The 15,149-nt window shown below is 43.1% G+C and overlaps 1 protein-coding gene across 3 annotated transcripts in view; it reads right to left on the bottom strand.

The window, feature by feature from the left end:
* LOC147443162 (folylpolyglutamate synthase-like) overlaps positions 1-13,264 on the bottom strand; it is a 109,491-nt gene extending 96,227 nt beyond the window's left edge. For 2 of the 3 annotated variants that reach the window (XM_086529071.1, XM_086529072.1), the window contains exon 1: positions 13,109-13,264. In XM_086529071.1, the coding sequence (XP_086385197.1) occupies positions 13,109-13,228 (120 nt within the window). In that variant the 5' untranslated portion in view covers positions 13,229-13,264. The remainder of the gene's footprint in view (positions 1-13,108) is intronic. The other variant, XM_086529073.1, reaches the window with a different exon arrangement.
* Positions 13,265-15,149: the final 1,885 nt, after the last annotated feature.

The raw sequence follows: 15,149 nt of genomic DNA, 5'->3' as shown, positions 1-15,149 counted from the left end.
TAAATTGCGCTGACAGCATGTACGGAATTCCGCAATTTACGCTGATGCTTTTTAGGGCAGATTTTGGAGCCAATTGCTTTTGACTACTTTTGGGGCTCTGCTTTTGGCATCCCTTGTAAGAATATAAGGAGCCCAAGGGCCTCACTCTTCAGAGCATCTGGACGCAAAGTTTGAGAGCAAAGGACCCCTTCGGGAGTTATACTTTGCTCAAGGATTAATATAAAAGAAATACCGAAAGGGGCGCCAGTCTTTGGGGCCCATCTCTCTCGGCACGGAGCTACGCCGAGCCGTGTCAACCAAAATTGAAATGTGATTTTAAGTTTTGAAGTATTTTAAATGATTCTTTCGTGTGTCATGTTGGATTCTCGTCTTGGAGGTGACCAAGATTGTCACACACACACACACACACACACACACACACACATACACACACACACACACACACACACACACACAATTGAACCAACCAACTTGGCATGATTATACACTGGGGGATGAGAATACTAGCCTAGGCAAATTGCCCTACCCAAAACTTTGACAAATAAGTTAAAAAATACCTAAAGCCAAAACAAATCAGCCCTAAAAGTGAGGCGCATAACACAAATCAACCCTAGAAAGTGAGGTGCCCTTCTCTTTATAAGCCAAGAGATTGAACAAATGGAAAACCAAAGGTCGGATAAATGAAAAGCCAAAGGTTGGACAAATGAAAAGCTAAAGGTCGGACAAATGAGAAGCCAAAGGTCGGACAATTGAAAAGCCAAGAATCAAGGGCACCCAAAAGGCTAAGCCTTTACCTATATAAAGACCTCTTGAGGGCATTTGTGGGATCATCTGTTTTTGAGCGATCTCTCTCTTTGAGCAATTCTTGAAGACGTCAAAGGCTTGAGTCTTGTGAAGATCAAGAAGTCTTTGAGCACTTGTGACAACAACTAGTATTCTTTTGCAACATAAAAGAAATACCCTTCGGGAGCGCTCGTCTTGAGGGCCAACGCTTCTAGGGAAGGAGTTCTCGTAAAGAACACTCTTACTATGTGTGTTTATTCATAACTGAACTTAGATAAAAACTGAAACTAAACTAGAACAAAGACAAAGACTCAAGAGACTGAATGTGTGTTGATTTATTGAAATGTATTAGAAGGGTGTTCTTATATAGAAACTTAAGAGACATGATGAAAAGACATGACCATAGGTCAAGAGACATGACTTTAGGCCAATGGTCGCGTACTGATGTAGAGTCGTGACCCTTCGGCGTAAAGGTGCAGCCATTCGTTGAAAAGGCATGGCTATTCGTGTAACAGACTTGGACACTCCAAGTCAAGAATCAACAGCGACAGCACCAAATAACCACTTCAAAACAAGTCACAGATCACAATAGATGTACACTGGCCCGGCGGAGTTCCATGTCTAGAGATATTGGCCCCAAAGACTGGCGCCCCTTTCGGTATTTCTTTTTATATTAATCAAATCAAAGTACAAGAGAGCGGTTAGGGTTTCACTCTCAGACTCTGCGTCCAGATGCCCTCAGAAGTAAGACCCTCGCCACTTATTTAAAGGTTACAAGGGATGCCCAAAAGCAGAGCCCCAAAAGCTTCAAAGCAAAAGCAGATTCTCTCTCTCTCTCAATGAGAGTCAGTAAAAAGCAAGTTCTCTTTTTCTCTTTCTTTCTCCCAAATCAAAGCGAAAAGTTGAGATTTGCGTCGCTCAAAATTTCCCAAAAAAAAAAATAATAAAAAATAAAAAAATAAAAACAAATTTAATATTCCGCCTCCGTGATTTCCGGAAATTAGGGTTTTTGGCAGAAATTAGGGTTTGCAGGAATTTTAGGGTTTCTGCTATCCGCCACGTCATCACTTTGTGACATACCCCCCTCTTGAAAGCATTGTAATCGACCGCGATTACGCCTGCAAAACCGACAAAAGCCATAAACCGTCTTAGCAAACACTGACTGTTAGTACCTACGTACTAGGAACACACATCTAGCACATGTACAAAATCGACAGTCACATCACACGACATCGCAGGGCATCACCAGACATCACATGACATTCAACATTCATTCGGATCTTAGACCATGATTTATCGGCAATGTAGCTAGCAATCACATCTAGGTCCAATCGGGACCTCATCGATGTCCGATTGACTAACCCCTATTGCAACCATGTCTATTCGAGATCAATCAGACCAAAATGCTTCAGTCATTTCGTCTATCAGTTCCTGCACTCACAAGAAGTCAAGAACAAATCAGTATCATAATCAGGAATTCCATTTCATAAAGTCATCCAGCAGAATACAGTCAGCTCTCAGTATCCCTGAAGCTCAAAGAGACATCAGTGACTTTAGTATCAAAATCGAGGCATCTGTTGACAAAGGAGCGGAGTAACTCCCCTCTTGTGCATCCCACTGCACCAGATCTTCGGCCAAGCTGAGTTTCTGGGTTCTGTTTGGAGTAGACTATGCTAAACCAAAACATCGAGGTAAAGTTTCACAATCCGAGGAGTATCTGCTAGGTCCTCCTCCTCCATCCACTTCGCATCAAATGCAGGAAAGTTCTTGAACTTAACCAAGAACCGCCTTCGGACTTTACCTTTCTTCGTATCGTTATGTGCCAAAATCTGTTCAGGAACAAGGATCTTCTCCTTTTCTTCCACTTAGGGTTGCTCATCAAGCTCCCCATCATCAGGCACATCACCCTTAACAAGTTTCAAGAGACTCACATGCAATGCATTGTGAATCCTCCAAGTGTCTGGCTCAAAAGTAAGAGCACCCAATCATCCTCCTTCAATTTCAAGTCGCGACGATGGCGATCCGCTGCCTTTTTCTGTCGTTCTTGAGACTCCTGCAAAGTCTCGCGAACCTTGGCAAAAGCCGTATCCAAATCTCGTGAATATTCATCCGCTTCCAATATCTAATCTTCCGTGCTCAGGAAGGATGGAACCTTTGCAGCACTTTCAACAATCTCACATGGCGTCTTCCCCGTCGAAGAGTGTATCGTGTTACTGTAGGAAAATTCCACCAAAGGTAGGTTCTTTTCCCATTGAATCTTCTGATCCGAGATACAAGACTTCAATAAATCTAAAATCACTGAATTGGCAATCTCAAATTGCCCGTCAGTCTGCAAGTGGCACGATGACGAGAACTGCAATAGCGTGCCAATGTTCTCCCAAATTGCCTTCCAAAACCAACTCATAAATCTGGGGTCTCTGTCGGAGAGAATCGTCTCAGACGTGCCATGTAATCGGAAAATCATCGTGATCATTTTGTGTTCTCGGGAGATCAAAAAAATGAAATCCATTTCAATATTTTCCCAGGGGCGAGTGGGTATAGGTAAAGGCTGTAACAATCCCTGTGCCTTATGCCTATCAAACTTGACCTTCTGGCATACCAAGCAACTGCGCACAAACTCTTCCACATCCTTCTTGAGTCTCTGCCAAAATAAATATCTCTCTACCCCTTTCATGGTGGTAGCAATGCCGCGGTGACCAGTAAAAGGTGGACAGTGGCAATCAGTCATAACCTTTTCCCTCAACGGCTGTGTAACGCACAACATAGTCTTTTTCATCAAGTAGCCTTCCCGAAGGGAGTATCCAGCTACTATCTCCCCATCCCGTATCCGTGTGAAAATATCTGCAAAATCTGTATCTGTGGCATACTGATCGACCATATCCTCGAAGCTCCTATGATGTATCGCGGAAATAGCCAGAACCAACGGTTTCCGAGACAAAGCATCTACCACCACATTCTTCTGTCCCTGCACATGGACAATCTGGAAGTGGAACTATGACAAGATGTTCGCCCACCGCATTTGCTTTTCCGAAAGCTGCTTCTGTGACAAGAAGTAGCGCAAACTCTGATGGTCTGTAAAGACAGTAAAATCCGCTCCGAGAAGGTAATGCCGCCACTGAGTAAGAGCATGGATAACCGGCAAAAGCTCTTTCTCATAGATCTGTGCTGTATCTCCGGCCTAAAGAACAAACGGCTCTCGTAAGCTATGACATGGCCTTCTTGCATCAAGACCGCACCCAGACTACGACCACAAGCATCACAATATACTTCAAATGACTTCTGGAAGTCCGGCAAAGTCAAAATAGGTCCCGTAGTCAATTTCTCTTTCAATGTCCGAAAGGCAATCACCTCTGTGGGTCCCCACGAAAAAGGTACTCCTTTCTGTGTCAAGGTATGCAAAGGGGAAGCAACCTCTGCAAACTTTCGTATGAACTGCCTGTAGTACGAACACAGTCCCAAGAAGCTTCTAACTTCACGGACATTCCTCAAATCTGGCCAATCACGGATAGTCTCTATCTTGGCCGGGTCCATTTGCACTCCTGCTGCTGACACAATGTGTCCCAAAAAGTGTATCTCTGGTAGGAAAAATTCACTTTTCCTTTGCATTAATCACTAACGTGTGATCTCATCATGCCTCAAAGATTTGAAGCAGATGATCTCTGTGTTCTGCCTCATTCTTGGAGAAAACAATGATGTCGTCAAAGAAAGTGCCAACAAATAGCATGTACTCTCGAAAAATCCTGTCCATCATCCAGTTAAATATCACAGGAGCATTGGTTAAGCCAAAAGGCATCACCAAAAACTCAAATAACCCAAAAGTCGTCCGAATAGTTGTCTTGTAGACATCTCCTGGCGCTATCCTCATCTGATGATATCCACTCTTCAAGTCAATCCTGCTAAAGCACGAGGACCCCTGTAACCTGTCGAGTATATCATCGATCCTAGGAATCGGAAATCTGTTCTTGATGGTGATTTCGTTGAGAGTGCTATAATCGATGCACATTCTCCAAGATCCGTCTTTCTTCAAAACCAACAACACTGGAGAGCAATACGGTGAAGTACTAGGCTGGACAAGACCCTTTTCCAAGAGGTCTTTCACTGGGTTCATAATCTTTTCATTCTATGCTCGGCTCGCACGATAAGGTGGCTGATTCGGTGGCGTGCTTCCAGGTATCAGATCAATGGTTTGATCTTCAGGCCCACTGAAAAGCAATCGGCATGAGTGTGGAGAAAAATCTTGGCGTTCTTTTGATCAGGTCAAAACATATTCAACCTTTATCCATCGTTCAGTTCTCTTCCAAAAGAATGAGTAAGAAACTGAAGTTCATCAAGTACAATCTCTAAGCCCTTCATTTATCAAAGTTGCTTTCTCGGCCCGGTAGTCAACCACGGCGTAGTTCTTGTGGTACCAAGGGATCCCGAGGAGAACGTCACTCGCGTGCCTTGAACACCCCTGTCATTGCAAACAAAGTTTGCCAATGCTCGGTGTAATGGCAACATCCCATCCGGGTGCCAGTCGAACTACCTCCGCCTGTGGCGTCAGTCTGTCGGGCGTAATTCCAAATCGAACCGCCAATTCCAAGTGAAAAGAAGTTGGCCTTGGCTCCTTCAAAAGAGCTTCCTGATCCTGCACTTTGCCCCAAAAGCGGCAAAGTTTGTACTTTCATCATTAGATTCGGTGCAGGTCCCACGCCATGTGGTACCAGTTCTGCTTTTCTATCTGCCTTTTCTACCACATTCCTCAGCTGCTCTCGAACTCTCAGACCTATGGTCATCTTTATCATTCTGTTCTTTCTGTGCCTTATCAGGGCACTTCGCGGAGATATGTCCATGTTCCCCGCATCCAAAGCACTTCCCCTCTCGGATGAAGCGAGCTCTCTCCTCAGGAGTAAGCTTGGGTCGTGCATCATTTTTCTCTTGGTTGCTCTTTTTTCTTTCTACTTTCATTCCCAGAAGTCTGTTCGGCTCGTTGTGTCATGGCCTCATCTGTGGGGTAGGTCAGACTGCCAGAGTGAATGGCAAAGCCCCGCTTCGCATGACTCATCAATTCCTGAATAGAAGCTGACTTCTGTTCCAAGCAGTGATCTCGGATCTCTGTAGGTAGACCCAAGGTAAACCGCTCAATCTGTTCTTTGAACGAGATCTTCTTGAATGAAGAGGCGGGTAGAAAAGAGCTCCAGAATCTTTCACAATAAGCATTGATTGTGTCTTTCTTGGTCATCCGAAGATGGTTCCAAGCAGCTCGTATATCTCGTTTAAACTCTTCCGTCAACCAAGAAGAAATAAAGAGCCTCTTAAATTTCAGCCATGTAACTGGCGCAGTCTTGTTTAAAAGAAGCGTGGACCACCAAGTACGAGCATTCCCCTTAAAGTAAGAGGCAGCTCTCCGAATCTTGGAGTGCTCTGAATAGCGTCCTCCCGCGAAAGCGATGTGAAACTGCTGTATAAAAGACAAAGCCTTCGAAGCATCTGAGTATCCTAAAAAAGTATCAAACTTGATCGAGTGGCCACCTTCCTTAAACTCTCGGACTTTCTTGCTTTTATCTTCGAGAAAGTCATACTGGTTGGCTTTGTAAAAATTCTTCTTGTTCGCATAAAACTTTCCGTCATCGGAATCTGAGCTGTCTGTAGACGAGTCCATAGTAGAACTGTCAGTCTCTGGACGAGATTTAGCCTTCTTTGCCTTTTTCTTGCCCTTTCCGAAGCTTTGTTTCTTGCTTCGCTTTTTGCTTTTCCTGTCTTCTTCGCTCGAGTTTGAAGAGCTAGAAGAACTGTCAGAAGAAGAAGAAGAAGAAGAAGAACTGGGTAGGTCTTCAAACTTGACGCGCTTCTTCAATTTCTTTGCCTTGTCAAAAGTCGACTGATGACCCAAATATCCCGGGAAGTCAGTGCCTTTCTTCTGCTTTTTGCCATGCTTTTTGTCCTTCTTTTGCACGTCGAAAAGCTGAGCAATCCATGCATCAACCACGGTCTCTAGTTCCTTCTCCGTATATTTCTTGGAGGCAGAAGGTTTCTTGAGAGCGGGTTTCGGGAGTGGTGTTGTGGTTCTCTGCCACTCCATCTGTACCTTCCAAAGAGGCATATATTTTGCCATCTTCGGGTCCTTGGCAAAACTGAGCATCATCTTCGTTGCATCGCCAATCAATTGACGACGCGTCATCTCTCTTTGCTTCGCCTGAGTAGGCCGAGGCGGGCCATACTCTCTGCCTGAATCTTCGTTGTGATCCCAGCCCGCATCTCCAGATGCAGAGGGAGTCGACTGATCCTTGCGTGAAGCCATAGGTGCCGCGGAAAAAAAATTCGGGGATCGGATTTCCCGTAGAAGAGAAATCGGCCGTGCTCTGATACCACTGTAACAGACTTGGACACTCCAGGTCAAGAATCAACAGCGACAGCACCAAATAACCACTTCAAAACAAGTCACAGATCACAATAGATGTACACTGGCCCGGCGGAGTTCCGTGCCTAGAGATATTGGCCCCAAAGACTGGCGCCCCTTTCGGTTTTCTTTTTATAAGTACAAGAGAGCGGTTAGGGTTTCACTCTCAGACTCTGCGTCCAGATGCCCTCAGAAGTGAGACCCTCACCACTTATTTAAAGGTTACAAGGGATGCCCAAAAGCAGAGCCCCAAAAGCTTCAAGGCAAAAGCAGATTCTCTCTCTCTCTCAATGAGAGTCAGTAAAAAGCAAGTTCTCTTTTTCTCTTTATTTCTCCCAAATCAAAGCGAAAAACTGAGATTTGTGTCGCTCAAAATTTCCCCAAAAATAAAAATAATAATAAAAAACAATAATAATAATATTCCACCTCCGTGATTTTCAAAAATTAGGGTTTTTGGCAAAAATTAGGGTTTGCAGGAATTTTAGGGTTTCTGGCATAAATTAGGGTTTTTGCTATCCGCCACGTCATCACTTTGTGACAATTCGCCGAACAGGTGCGACTCTTGGGTGAAGAGACATCCTTTGGAGATTTGGGGGGTCTCGGATCTGGTGCATCTTTGTATCTGCAAAAGAATCAAGCGAAGAAGATAATACAAAGACAAAGAATACGTCACAACCGTGACATTCCCTCCCATTTAAAATGAGAGCCTGTGTCAAAGAAATGACTTCTGATGTTGATAGAACTTTGGAAAAGCATTGAACCTCCGAAAACCTTCAGTCTTTGAGTTATTTGGAACCTTTGCTTCATGCGAAACCTTTTTGCTTTGACTGCTAAATCCCATGTCACTGCATCATTCAAAGACTTTTAAGAAGAATCTGGCTTAATCAGGTTGACTGCAACAAGAGATTGATCTTCAAAATCCTTCATGTGATGTAAGACTTCTGGTTCAAAATCTTCCAATAACTAAGAAATATTTGGTGAAGAGGAATCCTTCTCAAGCAATTCTTCGAAGGGGTTAACTTCATCTTTGCTAATCACTGGAGAGGATATTCCCTAAACAAGAACTTCAAGAGGTGGTTCAGACCCATATCAATAAGCTTTTGGACTCGAAGAATCATCAAAAAAGCAATTGAAGAAGCGCAAGAAGGGAACTAACTACCTTGGTTACTTGGGCCGTCAATCTTCTTTTGCATTTGCAAGAAAGCAGAAGAAGCGTGTGCGTTTTGAAGGCCTACCCAGTTCTTCTTCCTCTTCTTCTGACAGTTCTTCTAGCTCTTCCGATTCGAATGAGGAGGACAGAAAGGGCAAGAAGCGAAGCAAAAAGCAAAGCTTCGGAAAGAGCAAGGAAAAGGCAAAGAAACTCAGATTCCGACCAGTTTTTGATAGCTCTACGGAGAAGTCATCCTCTGACAGTTCGGACTTTAACGACCACATGTTTAACCGTTTACGCGAAGCAGAAGCATTTCAACAGAGCCAACCAATACGACTTCCTCGAAGACAAGAGTAAGAAGACTAAGGAATTTAAAGAGGGTTGGACAGTCAATAAAATATGTTTCTAGATTCCGAGATGCTTCGAGGGCTTTGGCCTTCATCTAGTTTGACATAGCCTTATTTGGAGGGCATTACTCAGAGCACTCCAAGATCAGGAGGGCTGAATCTTTTCTAAAAAGGAATTGCTCGAACATGGTGGTCCACTCTTCTTCTGAGGAAAGAAGCTCTAGTTAAGTGGTTGAAATTCAAACAGCTCTTTATTTCTTCTTGGCTGACCTTGGAGTACGAACAGGATGTAAGAACCGCTTGAAACCATCTTCGAATGACCAAGGGAGATTCTTTGGATGCTTATTTTGCGAGAGGTTTTGGGACTCTTTTCTATCGACCTCTTCATTTAAGAAGGTCACCTTTAAGGAACAGATTGAGCGGTTTTGTTGCTGCAGACACCGTACAGAGATCTGAGATTACTGCCTTTAACAAAAGTCGGACTCTATTCAAGAATTAATGGGTCATGCGAAACGGGGTTTCTCGATACATTCGGGGAATTTAACTTAACCCACTGATGAAATCTTGACTCAAAGGACTAGACAGACCTCTAACAATGAAAGTAGAAAGAAAAAGAGTACCCAAGAAAAGAAAGATACACGACTCGGATTGACTCTTAGAGAAAGGGTTGACTATCTCAAAGAGGGGAAGTGTTTTGGTTGCGGGGAACAAGGGCACATCTCCGCAAAGTGCCCCAAAAAGGCACAGTAAGGACAGGCTAAAGACAGGCCAGAGAGTTCTAGAGCAGTAGAGGAACGTGGCAGAAAAGGCAAGATGAAAGCACAACAGGTACCAGATTGCATGAAACCGACCCAAGCCAGATAGATGAAAGTACAGAACTTTGCCGAGCTTGGAGCAAAGTGAAAGATCAGGAAGCCCTTATCTTTTTCGATGGAAAAGCCAAGGCCAACTTCATTTCACCTGAATTTGGCGGCGCGGCTCGAGATTACACCCGATAGGATGGGGCCACCAACAAAGGCAGTTCTAGCAACGCCCGGACGGGAGCCATTACGCCTGCCATTGGAAATCTCCGTTTGCATTGTCAGGGGTACTTAGGGCATGAGGACTTCTACATCATGCCTTTGGAAGGGTGTGACGTCCTCCTAGGAGTCCCTTGGTACCATAAGAACAACGTTGTGGTTGACTATCGGGCCAAGAAAGCGACTTTGACAAATGAAAAGGGCAAAAGAATTATACTAGATATAAAACTGAAGGGCGAGTCCGTCCCTATTGTATCAGCTTCGGCCATTTCAAAATTAATGAAATCCAGTCTTTTTGTTTACTCGATCTATTTGAAAGAGTTAAATGACGAACACAGAACAAACATGTCTGAACTTGACAAAGAAAACCAAGATTTTCTCCACACACATGCTGATTGTTTCTCTAAAGGCCTGCCAGGCGAGTTACCCCCATCTTGTCCTAAGGATCATACTATTGATCTGATTCCTTGAAGCACACCACCGAACCGGCCACCTTATCGTGTTAGTCGAGCCCAGAATGAAGAAATCGTGAACCAAGTGGAAGACCTTCTTGAAAAGGGTCTTATCCAGCCAAGTACTTCACCCTACTGCTCTCCCGAGAAAGACGGATCTTGGAGAATGTGTATGGATTATAGAGATCTCAATAAAATCACTATCAAGAACAGATTTCCGGTTCCAAGGATCGATATTCTTCACCGACTTCAGGGATTCTCTTATTTCAGCAGGATGATTTGAAAAGCGGAAATCATCATATCAGAATCGCTCCGGGAGATGTCTACAAGACAGCCTTTTGGACAAGTTTTGGTTTATATGAATTTTTGGTGATGCCTTTTGGACTTACCAATGGTCCAGCAACTTTCAACCGAATGATGGATAGGATTTTCTAAGAGCGTCGATCTTTTATCGACACTTTCTTTGATGATATTATAGTTTTCTCCAAGGATGAAGCAGAACATCGACACCATCTGCTACAGGTCTTTCAAGCATTGCGTGATCACAAATTAGTTATCAATGCCAAAAAGAGTGGATTTTTCTTGTCGGAGATACACTTTCTGAGACACATCGTCTCAGCAGCAGAAGTACAAGTGGACCCAGCCAAGATTGACATTATCCGCGGTTGGCCAGATTTGAAGAATGTTCATGAAGTTAGAAGCTTCTTGAGCTTGTGTTCTTATTATTACCCTTTGTAGACGACATGGTAGAGGCGTAGTTCCCCTTTGGAGAGCGTTGGCCCTCTAGTCGAGCGCCCAACTGTGTGCACCCACACATTGAGTATCTCACTTACGACTTGGGGTCAATTTACACGCTCTTGGCCTTGACAAAAGAAACTTAAAAATCTATGATGAAAACTGAGTCTAAAAGCAGTTAAGGCAAAGAGCCTGTAAATTGGTGGGCAGAGCAAAGGAACAAGGTCCACCAAAGGAAACTATTGCGGGAGTCTTGAAAACAAAAGGTCCATTGGTTGCCTCAATCAAAGTTGGATTCAGATTAGACTCCATATAAAATGATTGTTTTTCTTGTTGGAACAAGAAGAAGGTTGAGCTTTCATATCACTCTAATCACCAGCCAAATGGATGACTCACCGGAACACATGAACTGCAACTGAAAAACTTGAACAAAATAAAAAAACATCACACTTGCACTTTGTAGACAACCCGAGAGAGGCGTAGTTTCCCTCGGAAGAGTGTTGGCCCTCAGAGAATGTATACATTTGTGTACGACCACGCTTTAAGATCCGGGGGGGGGGGGGGGGTTGATACATCAATACAATGATGGTTTGTATCAAGTGTTCTGGTGCGCAATGCAACAAGAGCTCAAGTTCTCGCATGACAGATCAATCCAACGTTGGGTCTCTCTGCCAATGTCATACATGGCTCCGTAGTCATGCGCAGCAAAGCATACACTACTAAGCCATTCTATCACGCGTTAAATCCAGAACATCAATACAGTGTTGGTTTGTACCCTCTAGACACATAGCCCCCTCTTGCAATTTAACACCACTACATCAATCCAACAACAGAAACTATACAACCGATATTTATGAAGATTCCACATCCATAAAAATAATTTGTTCTCTCTTATGGTAAAGTGATGACTTTCTTCCGCACATCAAACGCTGCAAATTTCTTGTTTAACCATGGCATGCCCAAAAGGACATCAAAGTGAGGGAGATTCATTATGAAAGTCATCTACTTTAAAGGTGGTGGAGGGAGGGGTGGTGGCAAAGAAGAAGGAACTATAAACATGAGGACTCTGCAAAATAGAATTCTCATTAGCCATGGTGCAGAATGGTGCAGAAAACACCTCCTATCGTAGAAGATTGTGCAGGAGGAGTAAGAGGATTAGAAACCGGAGGACAACAAAATTTCAGGCCCAGAAATGAGTAGAAAAGCTTATGAAGAGCTAAAATCGCATAGACCTCAGTGGAATAGAAGGAACACGTGAGGCATTGCAGCAACAAAGGATTGAGGTTGAGAAGAAGGTACTGACCAAGCATCCCAAAATCTCATAAAAATTTTGTAAATCAACCTTCCATATAAGGTGCATACTGCTCCAAAGTAGTAGTTGTCTGCAATTCTCAAAGAGGTCAACCAAATATTTGCAATCAAAGGAAATCGTTGCGAAAGTCTCAGAAATAGGAGGGTTCTGTGAAGTTACATTGATTGCCTTTGCCAAAGTCAGGGTTGGATTCAAAGTAGCCTCTATTGAAAATGAGCAATCAATTTGTGAGACCAAGAAGAAGGTTGAGCTCTAATACTTATCAAACACATAAAACTGCAATTGAAAGACTTGAACAGAATGTAAAAGATCACACTTGCACTTTGCAAACGACACAAGAGACACAATTCCCTCTTGAGAGTGTTGACCCTCAAGTTGAACGTCCCTCGTGGTATTTCTTTGTTATCATCAGAGACTGTTTACAACTGTGTTTGCCCACGCATTGAGTATTGCAAATTGGCTCTGTCCACCAATTTATAGGCTCTTGGCCTTCTATGCTGACAATTGAGTCCAAAAGCATTTACTTTCATTATCTAAGGCTCTGGAGTCGACTAGAGTAAATAATTAGTCCCAAAAGCTGCCAGAATTTGCATGTTGAAAATTACAGCTTAAGCCAAACGACAAGATACAATGAGAGGTAGGAAACCAACGGTCTTTAAACTGGAACAAACGCAAAAGGAAGACGCACAGTTTGAGAGTCGGTCCACTTGCAAGGTGGCTGCATAAGAACTGCTAGAGCAGTAGCTCGACTAGGGGAGAACCATGCAACCCTTGCCAATAACAAAGACCTCGTTGCCAGGGTCAACTCCACCCCCAAGAAGGAAATGACCAAAAACAAAAACACATAGACGCTCGCCCAAGTCCCCCGTCAACACACTCTCTCTCTCTCTCTCTCTCTCTCTCTCTCTCTCTCTCTCTCAGTTTTCCATACCTGTAAGTAGCGAGGCATGAGATCGAAGGAGTCGCCCCGGTTGGTGCCATCGCCACGGGAACGCTTGGTGATGAGAGAGGAGAGAGCTTCCAAGGCAGCTCCATAATCGCGGGCACCCATCGCCAATTCACTGGCAATGGGTGATCCCGTATAGTGTGGCGCACGCATTTTAAAATGTCACCTTTGGTGCCACGTGTCAGCTAAGGATTGTGCAGAAGAAGTTCACACACCGGTTGCCCAAACTTCGCGCCGAGAGATTGGACCCGCATTTCAGGGGATGGACAAAAATATGGGCAGCTAAGATTGCATGTCCAAGCATGGAGCCTTGCTCCATAGTAACATTGAACCAATACGGTACTATGTCGTCATTGATAGGTAGAAACAGTGTTCACCTTCGAGTATTTTTAATGGATTAAAATTGCAAAATCTTGGTTGGTTTCTGAGCTTGCCTTGACAAAAACAGAAAAATTCAACAGATTTTAGTATATAATTACCGGCAAATACTTCAAATTTTAACCTAAAAACCGAAAGAGTTTTAGGTGTGTTCGTATTTTCTTCGGTTAGGAAAAATGTTTTTGGCAAGCCCTAGCTGGAAATTTAAAATTATATTTTTAATATGGTGTAAACATCGCAAAAGGGGATGGGCACATGTGTTGTAGTGTGTAAGCCCCATACCAAGGCCTTTGCACACCAATAGCGAGAAATGTTCAAAACTAGACATGCTAGGATCATACTTTCCTTGTCACAAAATTGGGACAAAATTGACGTTGAGGCTCACTTCCATGCTACCTTTGTGTTGTGCAAACATTCTAAGGCTTGGGTGACTAGTTGACATTGTAGAGCATCATGTCTCCAACTCAAGTCCACATCACGAGGTCAACAATGATAGCTAAGTTGTTCCCGTCTACAGTAATCAACATTCTTAAGCATGTAATATTTCCTTCCTCCCTCTCTAGGACCAAATTACTTCTTTAAATCATCATCTGAACATTTAGGCACTCCAATAACATAAGTAAAAGGTAATTGAAATACCTCAGAGATTACCCCCGGACTTAAATTCAGCTTTTCTGAAATTGCTCCCCTTGTTTTCCTCAATAAGTCCATCTGTGTTTTTGCATACATGATGGCTTTCCACTGAGCCCAAGGTAAAGTAGCAAAATCATACAACCCAATAGTCTTCAACCACTATACATTTGACAATTTCAAACTTTGCAAGTGGAATCAAATTACACTAAACCTAGGTTTTAGCAAGCATTAATGTTATTGTGATGAATACATGCAACTATTTCTAAAATGTACATTTGGTTCCATGAGTCTCTCGTCTATTTGTCCCCTTCCCTTTCAAAAAGTGAAAAGATTCTTATAATACATTATACAGAGATATCTTCGTATATATTGACTTAGAAGAGAGTACTCCTTGACTTTGGGGAAGGTCGTGCACGTTATCAAAAAGAAGAGAGATACCCCTCTTTGTTGATTGATCACATAGGCTCTGGCACTTCTTTATACTCAAGTGCTAGCTCATGTGGTGGATTTGCTACTACCTTATTATGGTAATGATGTGTGTGAACACACTTACGATTGTTAAGGCACTTTTTTTTCTCATTGGAAGGTTTTTTCCCCAACTTGTATATAAGCCAATCGTTCTAAGGCAAGCCTCAAAACGTATTACCACATTCAATAATCCCCCAGTAATCCTACTCCATGTGTTGTGTGCCTTGAACTTCTCCTTCATCTTCTCAATCTTTGTGTGCATTTGTGCAAACATATTTGCATATTTCTAGTCCTCAACATCCATATACACATTTAAGCTCAAATCTATATCCTCTTTGTTTGCACTTGAGAGGTGAGGAAACGAACAAATTGAAAACTCTTATAATATTCAATCTCTATGGAATTTCATTGTGAGGTTTTATAGAAAAGTACTTTTGAGGTTTGAGGAGCATGCCAAAGACAATAGCATTACATAGCAAAATATTAACGAGGCAGAGACCATGCAAAACGAGGGCCACACTTCATGAAATTGATCCCTCTCAAAAGG

The sequence above is a fragment of the Adiantum capillus-veneris genome, chromosome 14, assembly GCF_014529385.1.
Source record: "Adiantum capillus-veneris isolate H3 chromosome 14, ASM1452938v2, whole genome shotgun sequence".
Lineage (NCBI taxonomy): Eukaryota > Viridiplantae > Streptophyta > Polypodiopsida > Polypodiales > Pteridaceae > Adiantum > Adiantum capillus-veneris.
This window is presented reverse-complemented; position numbering and strand designations above follow the sequence as displayed.